Source organism: Cibotium barometz, chromosome 45 (genome assembly GCF_041138505.1).
Source record: "Cibotium barometz isolate CiBa-2024 chromosome 45, ASM4113850v1, whole genome shotgun sequence".
In the NCBI taxonomy this organism is placed as follows: domain Eukaryota; kingdom Viridiplantae; phylum Streptophyta; class Polypodiopsida; order Cyatheales; family Cibotiaceae; genus Cibotium; species Cibotium barometz.
Genome location: NC_141090.1, coordinates 15,647,654 through 15,670,460, shown reverse-complemented (window position 1 = coordinate 15,670,460; position 22,807 = coordinate 15,647,654). Strand labels below are relative to the sequence as shown.

Sequence of the window (22,807 nt, the reverse complement as noted above, 5' to 3'; positions counted from 1 at the left end):
CTTCTTCCACTCCCCCCTCTTACTTTCTCACTTTTCTTCCCTCAGTTTTGTATCACTCCAGTGAGATAGTTTTGTTTTGTTTCTATTTTATTTTCCGTTCAATGATGAGATATGCCATGGACATTATTGTATCACTTTGGTCTCATAGGCCCATTGGGTCTTTAGTAGACGTTTAATATATCTATCTATCTATCTTTCTTCTCTCCCCCCCCCACAAGCGTGTCCCATGCCAAGCGGGGAAAGTAGAGTTGTTGCTGGCATGCGCTCAGCTCCTGTCCCCATTCTAGGATCCTTCGCAAGTCACCTAGCGCTTCACTCATAGGCCGCTTCCTTAGTCCCTCATCCACCGTACCGGAAGCTCACCATTTAAATTGAATAGAGGCTGGTCAAGACCTTGGCCGACCTTGCTACGCGAGACATCCTCCATTGCCTCTCCGTCAGCTGTTGCAACTTTATCAGATTAGTTCTCCACGACCTCATTCACAAGACGGTCAAAATGCTTCCCCAGCATTCTTGACATAAAACAATCACTTTAAAAACAGGTCATAAATACAGTTTCTATAGCAAACTCTCGTCTTTCCACATTGTTCCACATCAATACTGCCCGTTGGCTTCACTCCATTGTGGATGCCCGTCGTAGGGCCTACCACCTGTCCTCAGCCATATTCCCTAGCTTGAGTCAAATCACAACCTCTTTCCGTTTTTCTTTTCCCCACGAAAAAAACCTTCTATTAGTCAAAAAAGACGAATGCATAATGCAAACTACAATCTGCAAGAGAAGTAACAAAATACAAATGGTCCCTTGTGCAAGATCTAAAGAGACCCAAAGATCAGAAGGCAGGGAGGGACTCCCTCTCTGGCTAGCCGCTCTCAGAGAGAAACTAAATCAGGGGAGGGGGAAAAGCCACACAGGGGGCCTGTTATGCACACACACGCACCCCCACCCCCACGCAAGTGAACAAGGGGCCCATACTTTTAAGTGTGCAAGCAAGCTGCGTGGCACTGCAGCACCCAATCCGAGTGGTGCTCCCACTGCCCCAGAGGGCGTGGATGATGTCCATCCAAATGAAGGAGATAGTCTCTGCCTGGAAGCATAACAAATCTGTCAATGGCCTCGTTGCATTTCACATGCCAAATGTGCCAGGCAGCAACGCTACTGATGAGCTCCCACCTCTCCTCACAAGAGACTGTGAGGTCCACCCGGGGACTGGAACTGAGGAGGTAGGGATGGCCGAAATCCAAAAGTGAGTGGGCTTAAGGGCAAGACCTATGCCCATTTCCATCCTCCTCGTACTGCAAAGCCGCTCCCATCTGTGGCCCAAGCAATCGTGCCCAAGGTGATGAAGCGGGAGTGCTTGGTTCAAAGGAGATAAATTAAACCTCAGCCAAGGGAACCCAGGGTAAAAATGGCATTCTTTGCATTGATGACTGCAACCATGGAGAACCTTGCAATTGAGACTCTCGAGCTTCTTTTGTAGTTAAAATTGCATTTGATCTGATATGGAAAAAGACTACTGTTTATTTGGGCCTGCAATTGGTTTTGCAACGACGACTGTATTTGTGAGGATTTGTTAGATTGCAATTGTGTTTTCATTTGAGACATCAATGGTGAATCATGCACCATAGATTTGGGAGAAGATAACATCTCTGAAGCAAACAACTCATCTTGGTTAGTTGGTGCAATGGTGAGAGCCCGACTCCCGTATTCTACTACTTAAGAAGATGTGGATAGGATTGAAGTTTCTAATATCAGCAACTGGAGCTCCCCCTGACTGCACCTGACCTCGCCATCGCCAGCCTTTTGCCATCGCCCTTTCCTCTCACCATCGCCCCTTCCGCCTGGTGTTCCCATCGCCATCGCCATCACCATCACCATCACCTGCCCCTCTCGCCTTGCTCCCCTTCCACCTGGTGTCCCCACCTTCTCTTTTTCCGCAAAATGAGTCCCCCGCCCCATTTCTCATGGCCTGCGCCTCAATGCAGCCTGCCCTGCCTTTGCCAGCTTCCTGCCCGCTTCCCCCATCCAGTCAGCTCCAGCCCTTTTTCCTGTTCTGGCCCCCTCTCCACTAGCCCCTTCTTCCTGACCTTGCCCACTCTTTTACCCCCCGGTCCCCTGCAGCGCATTGCCCTAGCCCTTCCCTCAGGTGTTCTCTCTTTCAAGTGTTCTTTCTCTTGGTAAGTGTTGGCAATTTCTTGTCTCGAACCTCCAGGCGGACTCCATGGCAGCCACTCCAAGGCCGCCGTCCCTTGCCTTTCTTTCCAAAGGCGGACCTCTAGCTCCTCGCCTCGACAGTCGCATCTCTGGAAGCCTCCAGCTCGGTCTGCAAGATTGTGGGTAGCCATGCGGCATGTGCACAGCTCAACGACCTATTGCACGCAAGCTTGGAAAGATCACTGCTATTCATACCTTGGGGCATGGATACTACCAGGTAGAGTTTGATTTGCCTACAACATCGGCGAGAGCCGTGTAGCTGAGCCCCATTGCACTGCGTATGGCCGAGGCCTTCTTTGTGAGGTGGCGGCACACCTTCGTCCTAGCGTCCGACCTTATGGCTGGCCTCTCGAGCTTTCCCATGACAATTTGCTTTCCTCGTCTCAGGAAGGAATACCTTCCTCTCCTCCCGGTGATAGGTGGCGTTATTGGAAGAGTGATGGAATCACCCCTCCCCACAGCTGCTTCAGTTCTAGCTCGGACGGTCAGGATTCCATCTCTTCGTATCTGCATAGCCTCTCCAGAGTCATTTCCTCATGCCATATCGCTTCCTTGCCTCTGGGGAGCTTCTATTCTGTAGAGAGTTGAGTACTCTGGCCTCCCAGGCCAATGCTTCATTTGCCGGTAGATGGGACACCTTGCTAGAGCTTGTCCTCAATGTCAATCTAGAAGGGAGCCTCCAATGGTCCCCCCTGTAAAGCTTCCATAGGACCACCTGATACACAAGCTAACAATTAAGGTTAGTACACATAGAAGGGTGCAAGCAAACTCACCTCCCAACCATAGATTCCATCAAGAATCAGTCCAAGGGCTAGGGTTCCACTCCCCACACGCCAAGCCAATCAGCCCTGGTGTCGCGTACCACCACAACCAAACCTAAGGGACCTTTGGCAAGACCGTGTGTGAGCCACCATGTCCGTGGCAAAAGTCTCGTCCAGGCATAGACCAACAACCAACTCAATGATTGAAAGAATCACAATAACCCGTAAGTCACTTATATAGTGACTACTACCACTATAAATAACAATCCAGTTATAAATAGCCAGTAACCATGGATTACCACTAATAATGAACCCTAGCCACCCATAACCTGCATATGGCCTTCCCCCAATCCCAAGGCTCCCCAACCCTGACCAGATTAGGCCCTAATCTTGAGGATTGGTGTTAGGTACATAGTACTTCCCCTCCTAAGACCTTTCCTCTCTAGGAAACGAAATCAGGGAATCTTTGCTCTAAACTAGCAACCGTCTCCCAAGTCGAGTCCTCCGCTGCCTTGTCTTTCCACTTGATCTTATACTCAAGGATCAACTTATTCCTAAGTTTCCTCTCGCTTAAATCCAGTATAAGCTCTGGCCCATGTGGAACAAAGGACAAGTCCTCAATCTCTACTAGCTCCTAAGGTGTAACCACGTTATCCTCAGCTCTCAGTTTCCCCTCAAGTCTCTCACATGAAAAACTAGATGAACTTTTACATTAGGAGGCAATCCTAATTTGTAAGCCACCTCACTAATCCCTTTTCAGGCTCTGATAAGCACACTAAGTGGTGGCTCTTCTCTGGAGACAGTATATCCAAAGTCCTCAATGCTCACAGCGCAGCACACGTACGAATAGATAGAACAGAGTGGAACACAACACAAGTGACAAGATTGCAAGAGAAACAAGAAGGCTGGACAACACTTGCACTATTACATACCCTTCACTGTACCGTGCACACTCAGCAGAGGTCACACTGAGTGGGGCAACACACAGGCTCAAGCTGATGACAAGTGACTACAGCACCCATGCTAAGGCTACAATGTAGTATGAAGGATGAAGCATGAAGGATATCCTTCAGGATGAGTCGAGGGACCACATAAGCATTCTTGTAAGATGTGGTGGAATCGGTGGCATCTCCTATCTTTGGTAAGGCCTCTGGTAGAATTCCCTATCTCTGGAAGATGCTCGCTAGAGTATCGGTGGTGCGGTGTCTTCAATACTGGTGCGTACACCTCTCATGTATCCGGTGGTGGTGCACCTCCACTTCTGGATAGTCCACCGAATGCTCCGAAATGGTTCCTCTAGGGTTGACCCACTATGGCGATGTTACGGTGTGGCAGTGTGACGCTGTTGCGGTGTGATGCCCAGAGATGGTCCAGTCTAGTGTGGACACCCTTGGTGGCTACAATTCACCCACTACTAGAGTACTCACCGTCCTCAGTGAGGAAGATAGGAAACATTTTACAGTGAAAGATTGTTACATATGAAAAGATGCATTATGCATTGTGAAAGATGGGTGCAAAATTGAAAGTACTGAAATCATTAAAAGATGGTATATACAATGAGAGCATAAAATCTAAAGATGTTTCTCATAATGGGGGTCCGAGGAAAGCTCTAAGTGCTGCCCGACGTAGTACTACGTGCCCTAGTGGATGAAGAATTATGAGGGCCAAAGAGAAGTGAATGGAGAGGGTGGAGGGACTCCCGAAGGACATCCAAGTCAGTTGCTTGGACCTGTAAAGAGACAAGCTCCTGAGTCTGTTGCACCACCAAGTCATGTAACTCCACCTCCTCTATATTGTGGGAAGAAGATAAGAAACGGAGGTGGATTAGCTCTGACTCCGCTTCCTATAGGCGCTGCTCTAAAGTAGACACCTGAGTCTAACGACCTCGGATGGTGAAACTTATTATTTATAAGCTTGGTCATAGGCCAGATTTTCTCATAATATAACATTTTATAGTGCCATTTATGACACTTATTATAAGTAATCTCTCATATGTAGAGAAGAGATGTTGAGCTAACCCAAAATGGGGTTACTACATGGCATCAAATGAGGTGGCATGCCATGTCATCAATGATGAGGTAGCATGCTATATCATCAATGATGAGGTGGCGTATTGAGGTGGCATGCTATGTTATCAATGATGAGGTGGCATAATGAAGTGACACATTGAGATGCCACAATAAGGTGGAATGTATGTCATGTGTAGGTGACATGTCAGACACGTGGACACATGCATGGCCACCTTCGGGGTATCCACCTAGTCTTGGTACATTACCTAGCCTGGGTTATTAAGCCTAGCTAGGTTGGAGTTTAGACTTGGAAGGGAAGAAACTACTCAAGTAGAGCTATTTTCACAAAAAAAGGTGAAAATAGATCTTTTCTTACTCAAGTTAAACCAATTGTTTTTCATAGATTTACCATGATTATCACTACTATCTCACATAAAATTATTACATAATCACATAAATAAAATTTATAATTAATTTACTAATTATGTTTAACTGCTTTGAGACTTTGAAGTAAAGTTCCAATAGAGATCTTGAAAAATTTAATCATTAAAATTGAAATTTGACCATATGGCCACATTGTCCTTATAATTACCTATTCTTGTGTCATTTAATCATGAAGTTTTTTTTTTAAAAATGTGATAAAGATGTGCGATATAAAAAAACTATCTTTTTGCATACCCCTTAAACATATAATAAATAGTTAAATGCAAAAAATACTCAATAAGTAAAGTTAGATCACGATTACATATTTTTATGGCATGCAAAGTGGGATAGCATTGGATTTAAACAATAAATTTGGCGTTTGAAATTTTTGATTTTTAATCAAATCATATGTTTAAGTGTACGATAAGGGTGTGATGTTTTATTAGAAGGGCTCAATGTAAAGTTCCGGATACGGGATGCTTGTGGGGTGGACTAGCAAGATTAGTGGGGTGGTGGAGAGGTAAGTGGGATAGGGGGCTTCTGTAGACAATAGGTGAGGAAGCATACAGAGGGCCAACTAAAGGAGGCTTATTAAGTTGGGTCCGAAACCGGAGGCAACAGAGGCGGAGTGATTCGTATAGGAGATAATGGAAGGGAAATGGGTGGCCTGTACAAAAATAGTGAAATGCCTCTGTGTAATGGATGGAGACGAAGGGCAATCGAGATGTGGGGATTTCTCAAAGTAGGAGATAGTAATGGAAGAAGACATAGAGATGTATTGTACTGGGGCTAGGGAGGGAAGGGGTGAGAGCCAACATAGCGATTGTGGCGGTAGAGAACTCGGTTCAGGGAAGATCAGTAATGTGAGTGTCAGAATGCCGATGGAGGACTGAACTCTCGGGAGGGCCAATTAGGTGGGCAAGGTAGGCGGATGTGAGGTACTGCCCGTTGGGCATCACCGGAAAGTTGGTGAGGGAGGCAACGCAAAGGGAGGCATCCAAATTAGGCAAAGTCGGAATAGAAGCCGGACCCTAGAGGCCCAAGGTGGCAAGTTCACTTGGAGGAATTAAAGTGATAAGCTGAGGAAGCTGGAAGGGGGATGGGTCGATGAAGTTAATGGTGAAGGAAGTGGTGCGGGAGGTAGAGGCAGGCAAATGGAAATGATGGATAGAGAAATGGGAAGAAGCTCGAGTGTGATATAAAGGCCACCATTGTTGTAGTGGCTAAGGCAGGAGGCGGTGGTGCTAGCACCCGACGGGGTAGCTGCTGTCACAGGCACGGTGGCAGAAGGATGCTACTAAGAGGGTGGCACCACCTGTGAACAGTGATATCACCCCACCAATTGTAAGAAGCGAGCGATGGAGTGCTTGTATGGCATAGGAGTGTTGGATAAACCGTCCTCCATGAGCGGATGACGCGATACGGAAGTGGTGAGGTAGTGAGAAAAAATAAAAAAGAGAGCAGCCAAATAGAAAGGAACAGAAATGGCAATAGGAATTTTTTATTTTTATTTTTGGGTGAGCGTTCTACACAGACAATCAGAGGAGGATGAAGAGTAGTTTTTTTTTTCGGGAGGGGAGGAGGGGGCGAGTTGGGGGGTGAGGGAAAGGCAAGTAGGAAGTGGGGAGGAAGGCGAATAGGAGGGAGAGGGAATGTAAACACCCCGAACAACGTGGTATGCTTAACAACTAATATTTCCGTTTTCTTCCCGATGGTTATTTTACATGTAAAATAGATGAATAAAGAGCTAACTTCAAATAAACTCAATGCTGAAATTAATTACAGCACGTGCATGAGATAACAACACATATTGGGAGTAAAGTGAGAGTGCCCAGAACTTGATGTTGAAGAAGTCGAAGAGGAATATGGTGAGCGCCGATGTTTGCGAGGATGTCAATGAAACTGTCTTTGATAGCTTTGCCCATGAGAATGGTGTGAACTCCCATCTAATGAAGAAGAAGAAGAAGAAGAAGAAGACGAAGACGAAAACGTTCTTGATGAAGAAGAACTTTGATTGTTTTGAGGCTGATCGGCCTCTTTCCTTCTTCGTACTATTCTTCTTAGTAGCCTCCATATTTGAGAGTTGTTGACGAATCAATTGATTTTCCTCCCGAAGGCTTTCTATTGCTTTCAAAAGAGTGCTCTCCTTTCCTACATGGTTTTTGTGGATAGCTTGAGTCTCCGTGATGTGGATGGCTATGATTATGAAAACAAGTAAATGCAAAGAGTAAAGTCACACCACACATGTAAATAAAGAAAATACTAATTGCAAGCGCTACCAATGTAGGGGTATAGCAACGAGCCGAAGCTCCGATACCACTGTAAACGCCCCGAACAACGTGGTGTGCTTAACAACTAATATTTTCGTTTTTTTCCGATAGTTATTTTACACGTAAAATAGATGAATAAAGAGCTAACTTCAATAAACTCAATGCTGAAATTAATTACTGCACATGTGCATGAAATAACAACACATATTGAGAGTAAAGTTGAGAGAAATATGACGGAGCCAGATTGAGGGTTGAAGATGGGCACACCCCCAAATGGTAATATATTTCTGCTCAGCCTAAGTACCTTAGGACTGAGCTCAGTTATGATCAACCTGAGAGTGAAGAAGAAGTAATCTTCACACTCACACACCACACAAAAGTCTATGCTAATGAACACAAAAAAACTAGCAAGTTTGCAAATGCATTTTCTTATAGGTGAGATGAGAAGCCCAAACGGAAGGGAGTAATCAGCCTTCTTGTTGATGTAGAGTTGTACAATGGTTGTAAATTTGTACTTGATCCGAAGATAAAGAACAAACAGAGATAATAAAACTGAAATTGGACTTGTAAGAGAGCTGAAAACTTATTTACAGACTTGTTGTAATTATGGACAGCATGGGAAAAGGTGGAAGATGGAGTAGTTACATCATGTGGAAGCATTGATGGAGGGGTAAGGGTTGTGCCCAAGTGGTATGGGCTGCTTTGGGGTGAGTAGGGATTGATTTTCAGTAAGGAAGTTGTGTGTAAAATGAGAGGGAAAGGGCTGTATTTATAGGAAAAGAGACCTTCAAAGCTTAAGAGGGAAAGTAAAGCTGAAAAAGACAAGTGTCCAGCCACATGTTAAAAAGTGGAGGGACACTTGGAAACTCAAGTGACAAGTGTTGGGACATTTGTCCATTCTTCTAGAACAATTGGAGCTCAAGTAACAAGTGTTGGGACACTTGTTCATTCTTCTATAACTTTCAGTGGTGAGGTGTCAACTGCCAAAAATAGAAAGTTGCAAAAATTTAGCAACCACAATTAGGATGCAAAAATTACTAAATATAAAGTGATTCCTAAATTTTAGGAAATCCCTATTTTTTAGGGTTAGCCTTTTTAGGGCAAACCGAGGTCCCTATTTTTTAGGGGCCGACCCTAGATTTTAGGGACCCCCAATATGGGAATCAAATGAACTTTCCGTCCACATTCACAAAACAGTAATGGTTTTTCAATCTAATGTATCTAACTCATGTAAAATGAAAATCAAGTAATCACTCTAACATAGACTTTAATTGGTCATGCCATCTTATTGATTGTAATTGTCTGTTCTGGCAGATCTAGCCCACACTCCAAGGCATCAATCCTTTCTATGTGCGAGCTTGACCTTGGTATGCTTGAGTTCCAACCATAGACGCCCAATTAGGTCATATAGATGGAAGTGTGCACTATCCATGTTCTAGCCTACGTGGACCCACCATGACCTATGGCCACTCACCAGTAGCCAGCTCCTATGCACGAATCTATCCAAATGAATGGATTTTCTTGCTTATTCAAAAATATCTAAATTCAAAGGAAAACATAGAAGAAAGTATAATTATTACAAAGGATACAAAGAATTCTTTCTTTCATTCATGACAGGGAAAGGCGTATCGAAGAGGAGAAAGGGGAGGCGAGTGAAGGATGAGGGAGGGGAGGGGAGGCAAGTGAGGGATGAGGGAGAGGCGACGAGTGGGCGAGTGGGGGATGAAGGAAGGGAGGTGAGTCAGCCAGGAGAGAGGGGGGGGGTGTGCGAGTTGGAAGAGGGGGGAGGCAAGAGAGGGATGAGAGAGGGGAGGCAAGTCGGACGCAGAGAGAGAGGGGAGCGAGTCGGAAAAGGGGGCGAGCGGAGATGGGAGAGTGGCGAATCGGACAGAGGGAAGGGAACGAGTAGTTACGGGTGGAGGGGGCAAGTCGGATAGGTGGAGGGGGGCCAAGTTGACGGTGGGAGGAGGGAGAGGGGGCGAGTCAGAGGTGAGCATAAGGGAGGCAAGTTGGAAAATAGAGAGGGGGTGAGTTGAAAGAGGGGGGCGAGTATGAGAACAGGGAGACGAGTCAAATATGAGGGAGGGCCGAGTCGACAGGTGTGAGGGAGGCAAGTAGGTGGGTGGGGGGAGAGGTGGGCGACCCGGACAGGGGAGAGGCGGCGGGCGAGTGGGCGAGTTGGACAGATGAGAAGGGTTGTGTGGAATGAGTGTAAAGGGGCGAGTGGGACTGGTGGAGGGGAGCCGAGTCAGACAGTGGGAGGGAGGCGAGTCGAACAAGCAAGTGGGAGGAGGATGCGAGTTGGACAGGTGGAGGGAGACCAAGTCGACGGTGAGAGGGAGGCGAGTCGGACAAGCGAGTGGGAGGGGGAAGTGAGAGAGTTTTTTTTTTTTTTTGCTTTTTTTTTAAAGGTGAAGCCATCTAGTTACACCATCTGAAGGGCGAGTATGAGAAAGCAGGCGAGAATAAAAGGCCATGGGGAGGCAAGTATGAGAAAAGGGGGCGGGTATTAATGAAGGCTTGGAGCTGCTACATGGCAAAGGCATCGGAGGTGCAGAGTAAGAAGGGCCCACTGTTAGTAGACAACTGTCCTCTCGAATGGCTTTGTTTTTTCTTTTTTTGGAAAACATTTAAGGAGAGGCTCCAAGGCTATACACCTTAATCCTGGAGCCATTCACCAAGTAAAGTAGAAGGCCATCTAATGTGCAAAGTTGCCCAGCACCTTGAGGAAGAATGTGGACCAGAAATGGCCCTTCCCAAGCCGGAACCAGATTCTTTGTCCGTTTCAAATAACGAGCTTGGTACACCAGTACCACTTGGCCTTATTGGAACTGGGGCTTCTGGAGATGTCGGTTATGCCATGCTTGCCTTTGGTTTTGTTCCACCTCCAAAGCCTAGTGTGCCAACGCTTGGGTTTTGCCCAAGATGGTTAGACGGAGTAGAGAGATGCGGTGGATAGTGTCCTCTTGGTGGGTGGTCCCTACCCCGGTACGACCCATGGTTAAATTCGAAGGGCTAGACGGCCTCCAGACCGTCAAACAATTGAAAGGGACCATGGTGTGTCATGGCTTTGAAGGCAGTTCTATAAGCCCATAAGGTGCCGAGGAAAGCCAAGGACCAGTGACGTGGTGTTGATGGCACAACTTTCGGAGTGACTGATAGAGCACTTTGTTTGTCCTTTCCGCCTGCCCATCGGCCCGGGGGTAATAAGCACATGACTTCTGATGGAAGATCTTATACCGGCTCAGTAAGGTGGTAATGACTTCATTGACAAAGTGGGAGCCTCTACCACCACAAGTGACTTCCAAGGGCCAGCCAAAGCAGACAAGGATATGCTCGTATAAGAACCGAGCCACCGTTTTAGCCGTGCAATCCTTAGTGGCTTGGGCTTCCGACGGCTTGGTCGTGTAATCTATGGCCAGACGAGAATGTATTTGCACCGGCTCAGGTGTGCCACAACGTCGATGGGCCCCATGAAATCAATACCCCACTTCTCGAATGGGGACCATGCGAGAGAGATGGGTTTGGGCCCGCACCGTTGGCAAGTGTCACAAGATTTGGCAAACTGAATGGAATCTTTGAGCATTGTTGGCGTCCAAGATGTGGCTGGGATAGTGACCACCACCAGGAACAGAGTGGGCATCTTCGACCAAGTAAGGCACTTTGTGAGAGCTGATACACCTTCATAAAACACCATCATGACCAGCTTTGTAAAGTTGGCTAGCTATGATTTGGAAGGGTCGGCTCTTCATCAAAGCCGTCACTTGTCTTTTGGGTTGGCACCAACTGGGAATTGTCTCGTGGAAAGCAAGGCAAGAACATCCCCATACCAATCCGGGGCGGCATCAACTTTAAAAAGAACACTATCAGATGGGAGTCAGATACAATGAAACTACTCACTAAGAGGATATTGGATTGAGCAGTTTCTGTGGGTAGTTCTTCTCTTGATTGTTTGAGAAGACTAACCCACAGTTTATGTACTCTTTTCATATTATTAATAATACATCTTCACTAAATAAAAAATAAAAAGAACACTATCAGGAAGGTCATCCTCAATACTTTGTTGCACGCTTCCCAGTGTTGATGCAAGAGAGGTGGTCCTCCATAACATGATGTTTGCCCGGTCGAAGGAGGATCTGAAAATCGAATTCTTGGAAGAGCAACAACCACCGCCATACACGACCCACCACCTGGGGTTTGTTGAGAAGATATTTGAGAGCATGGTGGTCCGAGATGACAGTAAAGTGGGAGCCCAAGAGAGTGTGTCGGAACTTTTACAACCATAGACTATGGCCAAGCCTTCCCACTCAGTGGTGTTGTAGTTTTGTTCAACAAGTGTAAGGAGGTGCCTGGCATAGTAGATTGATCTGTCCATCTTGTATTCCGCACTGGGATGCGTGAGGACCGTGCCCACAACAGTGAGGCTTGCTGTCACAATCCTCCAAAGAGCTGTGACATGCCGAAGGATTTCCAAGATGTTGTCTTGGAAGAGTCCAGGAGCATGATGGACTCACTCATGGAAGGGTTGGTGACCCTTGTAAGTGAGTATGTGAACTCATAGAAGGGTCGGTGACTCTAGTGAGTGAATATGTGAACTCATGGAAGGGTTGGTGACCCTAATGAGTTATGTGAACTCATGGAAGGGTGGTAACCCTAGTGAGTATGTGAGCTCATGGAAGGGTTGGTGACCCTGGTGAGTTATCTGAACTCATGGAAGGGTAGTTGCTCTAGTGAGTATAGTAGTTGGATCCTGCATGGGTGGTGCCCATAGTCGCAACTATTTTGGTGTACAAGATGGCAAGTTGGGAGATTTAATCCAAATCATTGCGCACAAGCATTTGCCTATGAAATGCACTTGCATGTGTGACCTGTTTTGTTTGCTTGGACATTGCCTAGTATTTTGCGTGTGAATGTCCATGGGCATCGAGGACGCTTGGACACCCCGTGGACGCATGTGTGCGCACCTGTTTGGGACTAAGGCAGTGATTTTGTGTGTTTTGCAAGTGCTAAGTGTGCACACTCAACCCTATTTAATTATCATTCCTTTGTCTACTAAAGTTTATGGTTGTAGGTTCAAACTCATTAAAGTTTGGGTAGACAAACTTGTAAGTTATAAAAGAGTTCACATCGGGCACGAATTGATTAATGTACTGAGGCCAATTATTAGTGATGGGCACCCGGGCACGTGGTCTAGATCCCACAAGTTGCTAAAAGAGGCTAGGGAGGTATTTTTGAAGACCACGTGTTGCTTTTAAGAAGAGGCTGGGGGAGGTATTTTTGAAGACCACAAGTTGCTTTCTGGGAGGCTGGTGTGCTGGACAAGGCATGGGAGCCAAAAAGAGCATGATAGAGCTGGCCGACTCCTTCAAGAGAGCATACGGCTGCTGTGGACAGCATACAAAAGAATCATGAAGCTGGCCGACTGCCTCTACAGGTGTCAAGAGGGCTGGTTGACTAGAGTTTTACTCTTCCTTTCTGTTGATCAAGTTGCTTACAGGCCACAAGAAACTGGTCAACTTGCATACAGGCTCTCTAGGGCTGGTAGGCATCTTCTCTTGTTTCTCTACAGGCTGGCTGTGCTGTCATAATTCCGGAAGATATTAAGGATTTCTTTGGTCGGAACAGTTAGAGGTTGTGCCTGGCTACTACTCTGCTCTCAGGCTGCTAAACGATTTGGCCAAGGTGCTGTCTTGGACTGTTTTGGGCCTATTGGACAGCAAGCAGGCAGTTTTTCAGTCAAGAAGATAGAAAGGATGTTGTTCCGGGTGAGCCTGGTGAACTCATGTATGATCTGGTGGAACCTTCAGGTGCCAAGAAGCTTGAAACAGAGCTGGTTGGACAGTATGCAGGTGTGCACGGGGACATGGTGGACAGTGTGAATGGCATCAGTTTGGAGTTGAAAAGGAAACCCATGTGTGGACAACCCCAAGTGTGAAGGGGACAGAGATTTTAAAATTTAAAAAGGTTTCTTTTTATTATCCCATGTGGGGGGAGGGGACAAAAGGTTTTAAAAACCTTTGAAAACATTATAATACTTTTTATGAAAGAACACGTGGCCCATGTGCTATTATTGGGGCCACGTGCGTGCTTTTTCAAAAAAAGAGGGGCTGGCAGGCAGAAATGAGGCGCCTCTCTATTGGTACCCATGTGCTGGGGCTTTTTCTCTCTCTCTCACTTGGAGAAGGGCGAGCTGATGGCATGGCAGCTAGGCGCCTTTTTGATTGGTGAAAAAGCAGAGCGCTGGACTGCAGAAAACAGAGCGCCTCTTGATGGCTGGAGTCTGGACAGCACTTACACGTTGGCTGGCTGGATTGCAGAAAGCAAATGGCTGGGTGCGCCTATCTACTGGTGGAAAAACAGTGGGACTGCACATGCGCCTTGGCTTTCTCTTTCCCTCCCTTGCTTGCTATGAAACGCCCAGCAGCACTGGTGCTTTTTGGAGGGGGCGTGTTTTTGCAGAAGGCGGGGCTGGTTTCTCTGGACATAAAGGTGGCCAAGGGGCTGGTTTCTCTGGACATAAAGGCGGACAGGGGCTGGTTTTTCATGAGCATAGACATCATGTCCATGGCGTTCAACCGATGGAACTTTCAGCTTCTCTTTGCTTTGGTTCGGGACTGTTTTGGAAAGGTTTATGGACTCTTTCGTGGCAGTGCATGTGGCTACGAACATGAGCAATTCCGGGACTGTTTTGAGATCAGTTCGAGGACTGTTTATGAGCTGTTTTTGGTTGGCTGCAAATTCAGCTATGTGCTTGGGTTTCCGGCTGCAAGTTCAGGTCACTTGAATGTGTTTCTTGGCATGGGAGTGATGCAAGCTCGCATGGCTGCATGCTCATGGAGCAGATTGTTTTCTTCTTGCTAGAAAGGAACAAAGGGACCTATAGTTATGAGCATCTCTATGTTTCCAGATGTTTCATGAGGGAACAGGTAACTAGATGTATGCCGTTGTTGGCAATGTTGTTGAATGGTGCTGTGAATGGTTCTGTATGGAAATAGGACAAAGGTTTCAAAAGGAAACATGCCTAAGGGTTTCATGTGGAAATAGGCCGTAGGTTTCTCAAGGAAACATGTTTATGGTTCTCCAGGAGATAGGTCACATGCAAGCATAAGGTACAAGAATGGACACATGTTTGGTACAGCCTTGCTACTGATTGGACAGGGGACAGGGAATCCATGACAGAGATGGATAGTACCCTTGGAAGGCAGAGAGGGTTGGTACAAGTGTGTCGACTGTATGGTATGTTGTGCTGTGATGCGAGTTCTCTTTTGAGAGACAGTTTGGGAGTCTGTGTTGTGATGTAGGAGCACTGGATGTGTCAGGGTGTGATGCTGTGCATAGGGTGAGAGGCTATGGATGGTTGTGGCAGCCCTAATCATGGGAGAAAGCTTCTGTATGCAGGACTCAATGTGAGAGAGTCTTTCGATGTGAACAATGGCTGGACTTGTTTGTGGATGCCGAGTGGACAAGAAGCCATGATGCAGGGTCTTTGCAAGCTTCAGGAGTTCTATTGTGACGGGCTGAGTTTCCAGCCTTATTGTAATCAAAGCTCTCTTATAATCAATTAAAGAAATACCGCAAGGAGCGACACTGCGTTTGTGGATGCCGAGTGGACAAGAAGCCATGATGCAGGGTCTTTGCAGGCTTCAGGAGTTCTATTGTGATGGGCTGAGTTTCCAGCCTTATTGTAATCAAAGCTCTCTTATAATCAATTAAAGAAATACCGCAAGGAGCGACACTGCGTTTTGGGGCCAATCGGTGTCCATGTACTGTTTGCAGGAGCACTCTAGCTCCCCCTCTTTGTTTTCCTTTTCTTGGTCCTCAAAGGAGTTGAAGTGTTTTGTGTGCAAGTTTGTTTTTGCACCGCCCTTTGGTTTTGTTTGAAGACCGAGGCCGGTTCACATCTGGTGCTGGAGAGGGAGTGGATCTCCCGGGCATCCGCATCTTGTACAAGAGAATACTCTATTGGTAAAAAAAATACCTTGGGGAGGCTCGCCCAACTACAGCCCCTAGTGTTGTGTCATGTGCAAGATTATCTTTTAGTGTTTCAGGATGTATATGTTTATGATGTTTGTGATAGATATATTGGTAAATGCTCATGATGTGATGGATGCTAAATGTATGCTGAGTTTTGGCAACTAGTTTCTCCATTCACGTGCCCGCTAGTGACATTGGTATCAGAGAATCGGTTTCTTCCTCTGCTTGAGAAAGGATGATTTTTGGGCATACAAAAATTTGGCTAAGCATACAGAGTAGATAACATGAGCACCATAGTTTTTCCATACGGCACCCATACGGCAAACACATACGGGTATGGAAGTATGGAAAAAGTACGGTTCACACCCCCAAGAAATTCCATACGGCACCCTAAATTTAAGGAAAAACATGCTACATATTACACAAAAAACCAAAGAAACTTGAAACTGCAAAGATTTTGGGATTAGAAAAAACATAAATGATATAGAGCCAAAATCCAAACTCCGGTGTCTGGACTTTAAATTACTATAACTTGTTTACATCATACATGTATGATCAATGATGTATCATGTAACATGTTACATAAGTAGGGACTAGGAAGTGTGGAGTGGGAAAATGCCAAAACCTGTCACATGTAGGCTGTGCCATGTGGACAAACATGAGGAGGTCCAAGCCTCAAGAAACTAAATAAAACATGAGTGGAAGTGAGCAAAAATATGGATGATGGAGTGCTCACTGCACAGTGGGCAAGCCGCAAAACTTGTAGACTGACTCCTGAGCAGTGAGGAAAAACAAAACATAAGTAGAGAGCGGAAGAATACTAAGTAACCTTAAGGCTTAAGCCTCATCAAAGCTCCCCTCATCCTCAGCATGATCAATGGGCTCCTCATCCTCATCTACAAACTCCTCCTCCTCCTCCTCCTCCTCCTCCTCATCATCATCATCATCAAACTCATAAGCCTCGGTAGCAACTGAGCATGATGTCCCAACATGGCTAGAGGATGGCTGGCCATCTATAGAGGGTGGAGCAATTGAAAGAGGCTCCAAAGCCTCGTCGTCCTCTGCAATAGCCTCTTGCAAATCTTGCAAGGCAATCAAGCGCTCCTCATCTTTTTCTTTGTTAAGCATATCCAATGTGATCTCCATTCTCTCATAGCATCTTTCTTTGATCTTGGAGATGAGCCTCAAGTTTGTGTGTATGAAAACAATCTTCTCCGTATGAGAAGGAAGATGCCTGTTTCTTCTCTTTGTATGAATGAGAGAAAATGTGCTCCAATTTCTTTCACATGGGGAGGCACATGTGCCTTGAGAAAGCACCCTAAGTGCAAGAGCTTGTAATTTGGGTGTACAAGCCCCAAATGTCTCCCACCATTTCACACCCTCTTGCATTCTTTTCTCATCTTTTGCAATGGGACGAGCAAATGTGCCGCTTTCTCGCTTATACTTGTCTAGCTCATCAATGAGATCTCCTTGCAAGGCCAAATCACCCTTAGTGTATTTTTCCCACAGTGTCATCCATCCATCATGCACCTCTGAGTCACTATCTTACTCTTTTCCTTTCCATACAAGTGCAAGATATAGCCCACAGCATGCAATGGTGTGTGCATCATTCCCCATCTACCAATGCATAGATCTTTGATCTCTTTTATCTTATTGGCCTCAATGCCTTGCATGTTTTGCACTTGCTCTACCATACGATCTATAAGCTCATACATGAGGCCCATGGTGGCTCCTTCCCTGTCAGCCAAGCGGAGAATCTTCAAAATGGGAGCACATATTTTGACAATGGTTCTTGCCTCTTGCCAAAAAGATGCAGAGAACACAATGTCTGACACCTCAATTGCCTAAGGGGTCTTTGATGCCTTCATTTTTACAAATTTATCATCAATCATCAGCTTGCGCACACCCTGCATACATCTCTCATCCAAGAGAGTAACCAACATAATAAAAAAGTAGGCAAACCGAGTTGCAGAAGGCTTCACCAAGTCCTTCTTGCTGAGTTTTCTAAACAATGCCAACACTGTGGACTTCCTTGTGACAAATGTGATAACTTGAGTTGCTTGTTTGAGCACTTTTGCAACCCAAGAAATTTTGCCAATGTCCTCAAACAAGAGGTCCAAGCAATGGCATGCACATCTAGTGTAGAAAATGGTCGGCCACTCCTGCTCAACCAATTCCCCAGCCCGAACACAATTCGATGCATTATCCATGCATACCTGCACAACATTTGCTGGGCCAACCTCAATGATAATCTGCTTGAAAATAAACTCCCCAGATGTGTCCACAGATTTCAAAAATACAGTGCCATGAATGGAGCATGCAAGAAAATTTATGATAGGCCTGCGCGTAGTGTCTGACCATCCATCAGGAAACAATGGTGCATCCATATTTTTTCCATTTCTCGCGCACACCCATGATCTCATGATCAATGCATTTGACCTCATCCACTAACTCAGTGGTGCGCAAGCAATGGTAAGATGGAGGCACATAAGAAGGACCAGCATGTCCAATTGCCTTCACCATCTCCAAAAAGTAAGAACTCCTCACTTTCCAATGGGGAACGTCCTCTGCATAAAAGAATCTGCGCACTGCAATGGTTGCTTGCTTTCGTGCTTGTACATTCCATGCATTTGCCAACCCCCCCTTCCCTTTAGACATCTTTCTCTTCTTACATGATGACCCAACATTTGCACTACCGCTAACTTGTGCACTTCCCTGTGTGCCCATTGATGCGGACCCTGCACCCTGAGATACATCTCCACCCATATCATCCACCAAAGCATCCACAAAAGCCTCTCTGCCATGAACATCACTACGACTGTCTGCATGCAACCTCCTGCAAACATCTTTAACCTCTTCTGATACATTTGCGCAAGGCCCCACACCATGGCCAACCAAGCCCAAAATGTGTGCCCGAATGCGTAGCGGGCCTCCATCCCATTGATGAGGGCAATAATTGCATTTACAGGTGAATTGCCCTTTCCCAAGGGCCTTTACTTGGATCACATATTGCCACTTCGGATGCTTGGATCGACCCATCGGTAAAAAGGGTGATTTAGACAAAACTTCGTTAGAGGTTGAAGAGACCGACATTGGGCACAAAATTCACATTTGAACAAACTTGACTCTTGAACTTTGAAGTATGAACTTTGAAGAGGGCTCAAAGCCTCAAAGGGAAGGCACACAGTGCACAGTGCACACTTGTAAGTTGTAACTTTGTAAGTGCGCACATCCCAATGGCCCAGCAGCACTGCTCGTAGAGTCGTTGCTCACAGCTCAAGTCTCACCAGAGGGGGAAGGGGGGGCGAAGGACCAAGGTAGAAAAAAGGCGCACGCTGCCAGGCTGTAGTATGTACTATGTACTATGTAGTATACTGTACAATGTACATACTACAGTGTGTCAAATCCCCACGGATCCCCTCGTGATCGATCTTGGTTCGAAACTCGAATCCTGCAAACAAACGAACAAACAAACAAGCAAGGGGGTGCAGGCCTGACTCACCTCCCAACCATGACAGCCGTGGGCGAACCCACAGTCTTGGCTGTCCCCACCGAGCCACGAGCTGAGCTAACTAGGTTGACGTACCGACCAATCTCCTCCTCGCGACGTCCCATACCGCCACGAAGCTGCCCTCGCGGGCCTCGAGATTGCTGCCGGCCTCGGCTGCATAAAGCAGGTGCACGTCTGCACTAGATCCAGCCTCCAAGACCATAGAGCTCTCACAAACTCGCGAGACTCTCTATAATACAATAACTAACCTTGGCCACCCTTTTATAGGCTCTTGGCCGGTCATCGGGCGTCCACACTTGGCCGCCCGCCCGTCCATACTTGGGTGCCCGCCCGTTAGTATATCCCTAACTCAACTCGTCAATCAGCCTGCCTAGTTCCAAGCTTCCCCAAGCCTCGAAACTAGTCTTGCATGCGTATAGCACACGGTAGATACCCACTGTGCACATGACATACTCCCCTTCCTCTAAGAGCTCACTCCTGAGCTCACTAAAAAGCCAGGGTAATCTCTCTGAAGAGAAGTCAATGTCTCCCATGTAGCGTCCTCCTCAACACGATCCTTCCACTTGATCTTATATTCCGTGATAAGCGTATGACGCAATCTTCGTTCACGAAATCCAAGAGTCTTTTCAAGTTCGTGCGGAACAAATGTCATGTCTTGGACATCTATAATTTCTTGAGGAGTAACTAACTGATCTGCTCCACCCAGTACTTCCTTAAGTCTACTGACATGAAATACAGGATGAACTTTCACATGAGAAGGCAAATCCAATTCATATGCAACTGAACCAATCCGTCGTGTAACACGAAATGGTCCACAGTATCTAGGGGATAATTTGGATCTACCTGTCCGCAAAGTCTCGGAATCTTTTGGAACTCGCAAACACACCATCGTTCCTTCAGAGAACTCTCTAGGTGAACGATGTCTATTAGAATAAAACCTGTCTCGGTCTTGAGCACTTCTAATAGATTCCTTCGCAACTTGTAACATTTCCTGCATATCTTGCAAAAAATTACGTGCTGCATCATGCTGAAGTCCTGAGAATCCTACTGTAACAGGTGATCTAGGTTGAAAACCATACATAAGCATGAAAGGACTAAACCCTGTACTCGTATGCTTAGTACTGTTATATGCAAATTCTAACATAGGAAGATAATCCTCCCATGAACTCTGTCTTTTGGATACATATGCTCGAAGCATATCCTCCAAAATCTGATTCACTCTTTCAGTCTGGCCATCAGATTGAGGATGATCTGAGGAACTCAAATTCAAAGTTGTTTCCAACTTCTCGAAAACAAGTTTCCAAAAATCACTCGTAAGTCCCTATCACTGACTATGTCCTGCGGTAACCCGTACAGTCTAAACAATTGCTCGATAAACTGCCGAGCTAATTGCGTAGCTGTAATAGTCTTCCGGGTTGGTAAAAATCTAGCCATCTTTGTCAAGCGATCTACCACAACCCAAATAGAATCATGGCCTTGATGTGTTCTTGGCAATCCGGTAATAAAATCCATGGAAATACTTTCCCACTTATTACCTGGGATTTGCAAAGGATGCAACAACCCAGCCTATCTAAAGCGTTCAGCTTTATTTGCCTGACAAATCTGACACTTGAGAACATAATCTTCTACATACCCTTTCATCTTCGGCCAATAAAAAGTGTGTTTAATTAATGATAGTGTCCTGTGTACCCCAGGGTGTCCAGCAGAAGGGGCGTCGTGACACTCCCTCAGAATCTTGGACCTAATGTCCGGGATCTGTGGTACACAAATTTTGTCATTACGGAACAGCAAACCATTCCGAATCATCCAACTGACCTCCTGCAGCCTGTATAGTAGACTGCTCAGTCATCGAGTCTTGGTCAATCAATGAGCTCCCGTCCTGGATCTTCTGCCAAAATGGACCAAAATAACTATCAATCCTGCAAAGCCCTCTCAATGACTGAAATAAGTCAGTAGAAATCTCGGTGAACGACAAAGTATTCACCTCTCTAATCCGACTAAGCGCATCTGCAATATTATTCATGGACCCCTTCCGATAACGGATCTCAAAATCAAAATCTTGCATTAACTCTGTCCAACGAGCTTTCCTGCCTCTCAAATCATCCGCATCACACACATACTTGATTGACTGATGATCAGTCAATACCACAAACTTGGAGCCATATAAATAATGTCTCCAAACCTTGAGAGCATGAATCGCAGCATAAAGCTCCTTCTCAAGGGTTGGCCAACGAGATTGAGTGTCGTCTAGCTTTTTACTTTCAAAAGCAACCGGTCTACCATCTTGAAATAAAGCAGCCCCGATAGCATAGTCACTGGCATCAGTTTCAAGAACATAAGGCCGACTAGGATCAGGCAATGCTAAGATAGGTGCTTCCTTGACTTTATCTTTCAAAAGTCTGAAGGCCATATCCAAATCGTTATTCCAAGTGATAGGCTGATTGGACTTACGTCCACGACCTTTCAATAAGTCGGTCACCATCGGTAGTGTGAGCTAAGAGTACTCCCGTACAGATTTCCGAAGAAAAACTACAAAACCGAGAAAAGAACGAAGTTGTTTCACTGTTCGCGGTATAGGCCAGTCCAAAACCTTCTGAACTCGGTCATAGTCAATGCTCAATCCATATCTAGTGATCTTGTGTCCCAAGTAAATGATGTCGGTCATAAAGAACTCACATTTACTCAATTTAGCATATAGTCGATTCTGTCTCAAAATAGATAAGACAATCATGAGGTGTCTGACATGATCCTCAAGAGTACGGCTATATATCAAAATATCATCCAGGAACACCACCACAAATTTCCCCAAATGTTCACGAAAAAGATCGTTCATCATTTGTTGGAAAGTGACTGGAGCATTGGTTAACCCAAAAGGTAATACGAGAAACTCGTAATGGCCATACCTAGTCCGAAAGGCGGTTCTTTCGACATGCCTTTCATGAATACGTATCTGGTGATAGCCAGTACGCAAATCTATCTTCGTGAAATATTTCGCTCCTGCTAACCGGTCAATTAGGTCATCTGATCTAGGGAGAGGATAACGGTTCTTAATTGTCAGCTTGTTCAATCTTTTGTAATCTATACACATTCTCCAAGTATTGTCCTTCTTTCTCCTAAGCAACACAGGTGCACCCCAAGGTGATTTACTTGGACGGATCTGGCCCATCCTCAAATAATCTTCGAGTTGTTTAGCCAACTCATCTTCCTCAGCTTGGCTCATCCTATAAGGTGGAATACTCACAGGATGAGCACCAGGGATCAAGTCAATACGATGATCTACTGCCCATTCAAGTGGTAAACTCGATGGCAGTTCCTTAGGAAATACATCTTGAAACGAATCAAGTATCTTCTGTAATTCTTTGCTTTCAAACACACTTAATTCATTCACATCCAAGGAAGGGATAAGAAAAGAAGAAAGTGGAATCAATACACAATGGAAAGCGGTATACAAAGAAGAATTCATTATATTTCCAAAATCAATTGTATTTACAAGAGGTCCCTGAGAGGGATGAATACAATCACCTAAAATACTATACTTGGTGTCCCTATGCTGAAAAGAAAAAATATGACTAGACCAATCTATCTGGACGTCAAGAGTCTTAAACCACTCAATCCCTAATAACAAGTCTATATTTTCCAGATGCATA

General features: G+C 45.7%; 2 protein-coding genes across 2 annotated transcripts in view; both read right to left on the bottom strand.

Moving 5' to 3' along the window:
- The window catches only part of LOC147612481 (sterol 3-beta-glucosyltransferase UGT80A2-like), a 96,399-nt gene that overhangs the window by 9,083 nt on the left and 64,509 nt on the right, over window positions 1-22,807 (bottom strand). The gene's annotated exons all lie outside the window — the stretch shown is intronic.
- Window positions 16,266-17,179, bottom strand: LOC147612483 (uncharacterized). The gene has a single exon (XM_086782802.1). It carries the CDS (start codon window positions 17,162-17,164, stop codon window positions 16,487-16,489), a length of 678 nt encoding a protein of 225 aa, XP_086638928.1. The 5' UTR covers window positions 17,165-17,179; the 3' UTR covers window positions 16,266-16,486.